Genomic DNA, 10,179 nt, shown 5'->3' with positions numbered 1-10,179 from the left:
TAACCACAGCCTCGTACGGGCTTGCCAGCGCTTAAAGTCAGTCCCATCAAAGCTCTCGGGCTTGATTGCATCCGAGGATGACGGAGGGAGACCAGAGGAGGAGGAACTAGCTATTACTGAAGCACTACTAGGTTTTCTGGATTGTTGAGTATAGTGCGAATATATGAGCATATATATCAATATTCCATAAATGAAAGAGCTATAGATAAGCAACATGACTCCAATACACATGATAGCACAAAGTAGGACTGCAATATAACAGATAAACAAGTACTGATCATGTGAACTTTAGCTGCTGAAACTGAACAGGGAGGACAGAACTTAAGTATAACATTGTTCTCAGATTTATTTTGCAACACTTGGCCCCAGGTCTCATAGAACCTGCTCCCTAAACATTGCAAAATTGCATATCACCAATTGAGTTTAGTCTAAGCCTCAACTAGCTTCAGAACATGTATATAAGTAAACTCAAAGTCTGGACATACATAAACAGTGCTGCTGAAAGTATCAAAATCAGACCTCCAGAAGAGATTCAATCAGATCATACCATCTACATAACAGTACCACCTCCACCAATATACTGAACTAGCATTTCAGAGGGACCAGGGACCAACTATAGCCATAAGGATGATCTAAATCAACATATCAGAGACCATATACCAGATATAGCAATAATAATGGTCTGAGTAAGCAGCAGCACTGAACTAAGAAATCATATACAAGTCTGAAGCTACTTTACTTAGACTACTCTACAATTTTCAATGCAAATAATCATCATTGAACTAAAATCCCAAGCCTCTGATCAGATCAAAGAAGAAGAAAATATACTCACAGAGAGATGCAATCAAAAGTCTGAATAACAGAGGCTAGGCACGGCTCTTCAGCCGCTGTCCTAGAAAACCTATCACCCGCTGTTGCCGGAAGGGAGAGGAGATCGGAGATACAAAGCCCTACCACACTGCGACGGCACGTGTGGGCAAACCTCGGCACTGCTGCTTGGAATACCACCAAATTCTTACTTCCCAGCACCAGCCGCACCGGCCACAGCCCGACAATAGCTCGAGCTCAACTCCAGTGCACAGCCGAGAAGCAAAACATAAAATATGGAAGGGAAAACAAAAGATGTGAGTCAATCTCATGCTCTGCCCCCCCCCCCCCATAGGAGAAAGGAGGAGATAGATATAGGGGTCAAAGGAGCACGAACATCACAGGGATGAGAACCCCCTCTGATCCAACCGCGCACCCCTTCAGCCGAGCGATTCCATTCGGATCTGGCCTCCAACGGCAGCAGGCGCACCTCCAGCCGAGCAAATCCCGCAGGACTCGGAGAGGAGGCAGCCGCCGCCAGCACCCATCGCCCGAGCTCCCTTATCCCTTCCCCTTTTTCTTTTTCTCATTTTTCCGAAACCCTAGCAGCCTGTATATATACAGAGAGCAGACGGGCCTGGGCCGAAAACGAGAAAGGGCTGGACCAAGCAGCAGAACTCGAGACCAAAAAGAGATTTCTCACATTAAAATTTCCATAAAAATACAACAGTGTCATCCGTTTGATGAAATATACGAAGAAATAAAATGTCGTCTAGGAACAGCTCATGCTTTCTAGGACATCGATCATACATTAACGAATAGAGATCAGAATCGCAAGTATATGCATGGGTCGCGGGATTAGACTCCGCGTTCGCGGCAACAAATAACCTTCCCTGAGATGGAAAGCCGACCCGTATCCATGAAGAGCAAGCAACAAGAAATAATGTGGATGCGAGCAGCCGCAATCAGGCAGCGCATGGTCTGCTAGCTACTTGACAACAAGAAATGTAGTACGTGTTTCGCACGGCGGTGAGATGCAATATGGGTGGAATTTTTCTCACTTCTCGTTTTTCAAGGGACGACCGGTTGTTGCTGACTTTTGCGTCCTCATCGAGTCGATCTTTCAAGCAAGAGCAGTGCATGCATCCTTCGTCCATATTATAATTCCAATCCATCCATGTGCAGCAACACTAGTGCGGACTGCATGCCACTGTCAGTATGTACCGGCCCCTATTTCCGGCCACTTGACAAAACATGATTTGCATGCACGCTACAACAGATCGAATCCATGCATCCCTACGATGGATGTGCTCACTGGTTTTGGGACGCCGATCGAACCCAACCCCTGCGCGCACGGCTGGAACCCATGCCATGCCACCCCCGGCACCGTGGAATGGCATCGTGCGGTGCGGTCTCAACTACTCCGCCCATCCCTAGCCAGTGCCCGCTGTGAGATCATTTGATGAACCATGGACTATTTTAGTGAAATTGGCAAAATCAAAGTGTTAATTCGTAACTTCACAATATGATGTTGCTTGATATGCTTCTGGTAGCATAATATGATTTGTGTTTTTTATATGTGCAATATACTCGTGTGAGTGGTGCTATACGGATTAACGTGAGTCAAATTTGTGAAACTTGTGCTTAGATTTCGTTGTTAGTTTTTATTCATGTGCATGTGTCGTCCTAAGGCGACATGGTTGGTGACAGGGACTGGGACTAGCTTCAAGGAAGAACTAAGGTCAAGGCAGTCAAGAGGTCACGCGGGACGATTGGGCTAGCGAATACTACACATGAAGTCATGGTCACTGGTCATGGTCGGGCTGTGGTTCAACTAGATGAACATGTGGTCGAATGATATAGTCGTTTGAGTACATGGTATGGTGGGGCTGTGGTCCAACCAGATGTGTGTGTGACACGTGGAAGTCACAGAGTCTTGTTCCATAAAGAGTTGGGGAAGGACTTAGGCCAGTTTGGATTCGGTTATGGAAAGGATGTTGGTTATTTGGTAGTTCGCGTACTATTAGGATACGATTAGGAAAAGGATTTGGCTTGGTGTTGGGCCTGGTAGTATAAATATGAAGGGGTTGTGGCTCATGAAAGTAGAACGAGAACAACCTAGAGAAGAACATAGAGTTTGCATCTAGGATTTTGGAATTTCGTGAAAATCCTTGTAAGGGTGTTGTGTATGCACCTTGTAACTCATCTACATAATAAAGATCATATTCAGTAAGATGATGAGTAAATTTTTTGATCTTGATCACCATTCTTTGTTCATGTTTCGCCGCCACTTTTGGATTTCGTGGATTTTTTACTCCATCATAGTAAGACTTGATTGAATCCATCCAAAGTCATCCTAGAGCATCTTGGTAAGTCCATGAAAGTTTTGATTGGTTGGAAATTCGTGTTTCTTGATTAATAATAGATTAGGGTTTAATCAATTCGCGTTTCATGTCACTATATAGAACAGTCTGTTTGCGAATTTCATATATCTAAAACTAGAGATCCGATTGACTTGATTCTTGTGGGAATAGTTTCACACGATTATCTAGTTTCTACGGAAAAAAAGTTGAGGGCAATCCAACTGTTAGTTTTTTCTAGGCATCGCTTTTAGTGACATGATAGATGTCTGTCCCGAACTGAATTTCACGATTAACTTGCATATTTGATTAGAGTGATTTAAATTTTAAATTTAGCTTCCACAATCATTCACCCCTCTATGATTGGGTCATTTGCGCATATTCGATCATACAATTAGTATCCGAGCCTTGTTGCTTTTCTATATTGATCTAACTCACAAATGGCGTCAGATAGATATTCCACAAAATCGTGTGTTTTCGATAGTGTTCATTTTCAGTTTTGGAAGGCAAAGATGGAGCCGTACACCCAAGCGCGGGGCTTTGCAATATGGGAGAAGGTCTTTTAAACCATATGTAGTTCCTGAGAACGATGCAGTGACACTGTAGAACATGCTGGCCTCGAGGCAAATAGCAAGGCGAGGAACTTGATCATCCAAGGCCTTGCAAATCATCGTACGAGTTATGAAAAGCACTTTGTGACTATCATGAAGGTTTATCTATTATTAAAGAGGCACGTCAAGATTTGTATAAGAAAGAGTACATGCGTTTTGAGATGAAGCCTGGTGAATCTCTTGTTGAATTCTTTGTGCGTTTTAATATATCCTTATCAATTTGCGTTATGTTAATGTTACATATTCAGATGCTGAAAATGCACGTCAATTATTAGAAGCTTTAGACATGTCGATTTGGGAGATGAATGTGACATCTATTAGAGAATCTACTGTCATAAGCACACTTACATTGGATATTCTCTACTCTAAATTGAAAACACATGAACTAGATGTCTTTGCTAGAAAGAATGCAACTAAAACTATTGCTTTAACTTCTCAACCTAGCATATCTCGTATTGAATCTTCTTCATCAAGTTTTTTATTATCATCTATATCTTCACTAACTGATAATTAGTTGAACTAATCCCTGAAGAAGATTTGGCACTTCTCTCTACTCGTTTTTATAAACCTTTGCAGAATGTTAGGATGAAAAAGCGAGGAAGTGGAGGTCCTCAAAGATGATTTGAATGTGGTGATCTCAACCATATTCGTCCAAACTATCCTAAACTTGCAGGCAAAGCATCAAAAGATGATCAGAGTCAACGGGAGGGGACTCAAAGATGTCCGCCGTCGATTCGAAGTGGTTGTAGAAGCTAGTGTCGGAGAATCCGACACAAAAGTGAGCCCGATGCATGATTAATCCTACAAAACAGAAGAAGGCCTCTATCTGGTGCGCCAACTGTCGAAGATTAGTTCCCGACAATATGTCTGTAAATTGACAGGATACCTTCAAGTGCAGAGATTGATCACAAAATGAGACACACGATCTATACAGGTTCGTGCCTCTAATTAGAGTAATACTCTACGTCCTATGGGGTGCTGCTGCTGTATATTGATGATCTCGAGTACAAGCGATGTGACTAAAACTATTACAAGGAGTAGATTGGATCTAATCTAACCTAGGGCTAAAGTTGCCGAGTATCTCCTCTACTTGGGTCTTGATGCTTGCGTCCCGTCCCTTTTTTTCTCCTTCCTCTTCCTCCAGCCTTTCTGCCTTATATAGAGGTGATGTACCGACTTCTATCCAGCTGTAGTCGATAGAGAGTTGTCTTACTTGACGTCTAAGTAGATAGATCTATTTTGGATACTAATCGTTTCGAGTTGGATAACCAATTTAGATCTTCCTAGTATGTACTTCATTGATTCCAGATTTATCAGGTACTGCTGATTCGGTTCCATGATATCTGGAGCTGTCTAATATGTGTTGTACATATCCTGTCTGTGTATAATATACTCTTTATACGTATGTATCTATAGTTAGATATTTGATAGCAGTAGTTTTCAACCAGAACTTAAAATAGGACGATAGCCAAAAAAGTGACCAGTAGAACACCAACTTTAATTTCTTCCCTGATAAAAAGAACAATCGAAAACCACACAAGGTTTTGAGACCACCACATATACTTGGCAACACGAGGTTCACGTGCCAATTAGCACCAACCTACCATACATATATGTGTGTGTGAAAAGGTATTTACCAACTTTTAGCGATGGGTGACGACTTTGATTAGATTTTGTTCAAAAACAGCACCCATGCATCCATCGCATCTTGTTGGACCGTTCCCAAAACAAAATCATGCACATATATAGGAGTAAGTCCTTGTTCCAAATGAAGCTAGGCTTATGAGAGGTGATCGACTTGGCTAGGTTGGCTGGCTTGGGGTCAATTGATTATTGGAGCCATGTATGCATGTTACTAAGCTAGCACTAGATTGATGATCTAACCACAGTTTTACACGTTACAACCATCTATACCAAGCAAATTAGAGAAGCCCGGGTAGGCGGTGGCGTTGACGTCGTCTACGGGCTGGGCCAACCGGGGAGAGCAGCTTCATGGAATTGGTCCTCTTTCTGCGCCCGTTGACTCTACCTCCCAGAACTGGGAGCTAAATAGGAGTAATCAGATTTGTTAATTGGAGCCAAAGAAAATTAGTGGTCCGTCCATTCAACTGGTCCTCTGCTCTGTCTGGTACAGCATCGTTTTCTATCTTTCCCCCCTGCAACAGGTGCAGTGTAAAATTGCCATACCTGCTGGCTGCCCATGCCTGGTGTCAAGTCATGTGTATGCACTGCACGTATGTGTTGTAGTCGACTATCGACGCGGTCGACGTTGAAAATCGTTGGACGGACCGGACCGGTGAGGTGAATGATCCAGCAAGTCGCCGCTTTGGTTTTGGTTTCTTGGCGAGCTGGGATTCTGATCCGGGGAGAAAAAGTTGCAAAACGGGAGAGGAAAAAGCGTAGACACGCACGCAGACAAATTAATCGGCAGATGGCATGGAACGGTGGCGGGTGGAGTCGTCGTCTCTCTTCTCTCGCCGCACGCGCCGGGATGCGCTGCCCAATGAGGACGCGCCACGCCCCACTGACGCAGCTCCTGATGTCATGTCAGTCAGTCAGTCAGTCCGTCCCTTTTCTATACACGGCCCGTGCCAGCGGTGAGAGACTTCCGGGCTCCTTCCTTCAGACTCCGCCACTCCTCTTTCTCCCCTCTCCTAACAGCCGACGCCTACCTCCTCCTCTCTCCGCAGGCCGGCCTCTTCCCTGACCACTGACAAGGCAAGGCGCTCTGTCACTTGCATGGACAAGGCCCATCTGGGGGGTGGCGGAGGAGGAGGAGGCCTGCTAGCTCTCGACGCGTCGCCGCGCCCGCTCCGCTTCCTCAACCTGCTCGCGCCGCCACCGTTCCACAAGTCGTCGACCATGGAGGCGGACGACGGCAAGGGGAGGAGGTCCATCGAGGTGGACTTCTTCTCCGACGAGAAGAAGAGCATGAACAAGGCCCGGGAGGAGGGGGGCCTCGGCCTCGCCATCAAGAAGGAGGACCTCACCATTAACGTACGATCGAGTTCGTTCCTCGTTAGCCACCGTCGATGACGCATGCCGATCCACCTTACACATGCCATACGTGTTCGTGCAGCTCCTCCCCGGGAACAACACCAGGAGCGACCGGTCGGCGGTGGTCGACGACGACGCGGCGTCCCGGCGGCCCGAAGACGAGGACAAGAACCGCAACACCGACGAGGTATAGACCAAGATATATAGTTATTAATTCATCGGTTGATTGGTTCATGTTTTTGTTGCAACCGTTCCGTACCGTACCGTTCATGGCGGATCTGACCGGTACCGGATGCATCCGTTGCAGCAGCAGCAGCTGGCGGCGATGCAGGCGGAACTGGGCCGCATGAACGAGGAGAACCAGCGGCTGCGGGGGATGCTCACCCAGGTCACCAGCAGCTACCAGGCGCTCCAGATGCATCTCGTCGCGCTCATGCAGGAGCAGCAAAGCAGGGCTCAGCTGCTGCCTCCGACGACCCAGCCGCCGCAACCAGCACCTCCGACGACCCACCACGAGGTAGGTAGTACTAGCTACGAGTCCATTCCAACCACGTTTTGGGTTCGATAGGCTCGTGCACGTACGCTACAATTTTCTCCTTGTACCAATTATTAGGATGCCAAAGCCGATGGCGCCATCGTGCCGAGGCGATTCATCGATCTGGGCCCCTCCGGCGAGGAGCCGTCCAACTCGTCGACGGAGGTCGGCAGCCCGCGCCGGACGTCGTCCACGGGCAAGGATCAGCTGGAACGCGGAGACAGCCCGTCGACGGCGGGGTGGTTGGCTGAAGGACGCGGCGCGACGAGCCAGCAGCAGCAGCTGGGCATGCAGGCGGCCAAGGTCCACGACCAGCAAGCGCAGGAGGCCACCATGAGAAAGGCTCGCGTCTCCGTCCGCGCGCGATCCGAAGCTCCAATCGTAGGACCACTTCCGTGCTACTAATAAGTGGAGTATATTTTATTCTGTACACGTCGTGATACGCTAGCTGGTGGATCTTACTACTTTACTTGGTTGGTGAATGAATTGCATGCAGATCGCTGATGGGTGCCAATGGCGGAAGTACGGGCAGAAGATGGCCAAGGGGAACCCGTGCCCACGTGCCTACTACCGGTGCACCATGGCCAACGGCTGCCCCGTACGCAAGCAGGTACGACTCGCTAAGTTGGTCAATGCTGTACAGCCACCACTTGGATTGGACCAATAGTAGTAGCAACATGTTTGACGGCCTAACTGACCGACCCACGTACAGGTGCAACGATGCGCCGACGACCGCTCCATCCTCGTCACCACGTACGAGGGCACGCACAACCACCCGCTCCCGCCGGCCGCGATGGCCATGGCCTCCACCACGTCCGCCGCGGCCTCCATGCTGCTCTCGGGCTCCATGCCCAGCGCGGACGGCGCCGGCCTCATGAGCTCCAACTTCCTGGCGCGCACCGTGCTGCCCTGCTCCTCCAGCATGGCCACCATCTCCGCCTCCGCGCCCTTCCCCACCGTCACGCTCGACCTCACCCATGGCTCGCCCAACGGGGTGCCGCTCAGCGCCGCGCGCCCGCCCGTACAGCCGCAGTTCCATGTGCCGCTGCCTGGTGGCGGGGCGGCCCCGGCCTTCGCCGTGCCGCCGCAGGTGCTTTACAACCAGTCCAACTTCTCCGGCCTGCACATGTCATCCGACAACCCAGCTGATGCCGCGCCGATCGGCCTGCCGGGCCCGCTGGCCGACACCGTCAGTGCTGCTGCGGCGGCGATCACGGCGGACCCCAACTTCACGGTGGCGCTGGCGGCAGCCATCACGTCCATTATCGGAGGAGGCCAGCACGCAGCCGACAACGCCGTCACCACCACCACCAACAATAATGTCACGAGCAGCAGCAACAACACGAGCAGCAGCAACAACACCAACAGTGAGACCCAGTGAATGTCATCAAATGACTAGAGAATTCTATATATTCGTCAGATAGAGATTCTTGATTTCTTTCCTTAATTTGGTTTTTGATAGATAGCAAATTGGGGCAGGGGTTCATACACCACATCTTCACTCTTTCTTTTTCTTTTTCTTTTTCTTTTTTGCCAAGGATATCTTCACTCTTTTTTCTTTCTTTTCTTAGTGGTTGTATTAATTTATTGCCTCTTCCTTGCGAGCAACTAGCTGTTGATATATATATTATATACACACACACACTCCATCATAATATAATAAAATAAAAATAATAGGTCCTGGAGTTATGTACAATTTTGATTTCTTTTTTAGGGAATCGCTAAATCTCATCTGAGCGTTTCTGAGTTGTTGCTTGGCATCAAAAAGAAAAGGAAATTTTGTCTGTCTTTCTTCTCTCTCGGAACGGAATTAAGCCAATGAAATTGCCGTAGATTTTTGGAGACGAAGTCAGCACCCGGGGACTGAAGGTGACACGCAGATACATCCACAACTCATTCAAGTAAAGTAGTGTACGCCATTGACGTCGATCCCAGACGCCTTGGCTTGGCTTCCAATGGAAAGGCCCGCGGGAAGACGACGTGTATACTGTATAGTAGCAGCAATGTGCGATCCACGGGGGTGCCGTGACAGTTGGTTCGTTATCTGCCTGACCCGGGCGCCCCGTTCTTCGTTCCTACCTGCCGTCCAGGGCGGTCACCACAGGTCCAACCTTGCGGCGGCTTCTACGAGATCGATCCATTTTCCGCTTAACTTCCTCTTCGTTTAAGGAAGCCGACATGACCAAAAGGTCTAGTGCTCCATTCAGGTCTTTGATTAAAAAGTTCCAAGCACATTGAAAACCTATTTGGTAGAGCTCTTCTCGATCTAAATTTTTTGTTAGGACTGATTTTCTGGATGAAGTGATTCTATGATTGAAAATGATTCTCTAGCGATTCTCTAAAATAAAATATATAAAAAAATAATTATGTATGGGAAGTAAATTAGGGGAAACTGTTTTTTTAGCTCCCCAGCTTCTGGTTTATTTCAAAGAATCACTCCTACAGATTCCACTCAGAGAGCTAAAAACTGAAAAACTGTTATTTAACAGAGCTACTATACAGTATACACGTCGAACAAAGACAAGAACAAAGCTTCCATCTCCAGCACTGGACTCAAACTGCCAACAAGAAATCTAAATTACATCCGAAAAACACTCAACACTGACAAGAATGCCGGAGAAGAGGAGAGAGGGGCCGACGATGGAACACCACAATGCGGAATATTTAATTTTTTGTCATTCTACCAGAGTGACAATTCCTTATCGAGGATGACAAATAGATCCTTCTGAATCAACAGTGGACTTAGTGGTAAATTTGCTACTCTACCAAATGGCAAAGTGACAAAATACCAAATACCCCCCCCCCCCCAACACCGCTAATGTTCGCATTTATCTCCATTGGTGACTAGGGCGTTATGATGGTCACTCTA

At 47.5% G+C, this 10,179-nt stretch overlaps 1 protein-coding gene across 2 annotated transcripts; it reads left to right on the top strand.

The window, feature by feature from the left end:
• The first annotated feature begins 6,045 nt into the window (after positions 1 to 6,045).
• LOC133891763 (WRKY transcription factor 6-like) lies at positions 6,046 to 8,946 on the top strand. 2 transcript variants are annotated; one of them, XM_062332516.1, is made up of 6 exons: positions 6,046 to 6,775; positions 6,858 to 6,962; positions 7,086 to 7,292; positions 7,389 to 7,691; positions 7,807 to 7,920; positions 8,023 to 8,946. In XM_062332516.1, the coding sequence occupies exons 1-6, from the start codon at positions 6,518 to 6,520 to the stop codon at positions 8,689 to 8,691; spliced, it is 1,656 nt and encodes a 551-aa protein (XP_062188500.1). In that variant the 5' UTR covers positions 6,046 to 6,517; the 3' UTR covers positions 8,692 to 8,946. The 2 variants fall into 2 exon arrangements, with proteins under 2 accessions (XP_062188500.1, XP_062188493.1); XM_062332509.1 differs by having other exon boundaries at positions 6,049 to 6,775; positions 7,083 to 7,292.
• The last annotated feature ends 1,233 nt before the right edge of the window (positions 8,947 to 10,179 follow it).

This window comes from Phragmites australis, chromosome 2, assembly GCF_958298935.1.
Source record: "Phragmites australis chromosome 2, lpPhrAust1.1, whole genome shotgun sequence".
Classification (NCBI taxonomy): Eukaryota; Viridiplantae; Streptophyta; class Magnoliopsida; order Poales; family Poaceae; genus Phragmites; species Phragmites australis.
Note: the sequence above shows the minus strand (reverse complement) of the source record. Positions and strands in the feature narration are given on the sequence as shown.

Excerpts from the sequence above, each read along its gene's own strand:
- LOC133891763 (XM_062332509.1), top strand. The coding sequence starts at position 6,518 with ATGGACAAGGCCCATCTGGGGGGTGGCGGAGGAGGAGGAGGCCTGCTA. Across the intron at positions 6,963-7,082 it reads AGAACCGCAACACCGACGAG|CAGCAGCAGCTGGCGGCGAT; the intron begins GTATAGACCAAG and ends CATCCGTTGCAG. Across the intron at positions 7,692-7,806 it reads CGCGATCCGAAGCTCCAATC|ATCGCTGATGGGTGCCAATG; the intron begins GTAGGACCACTT and ends AATTGCATGCAG.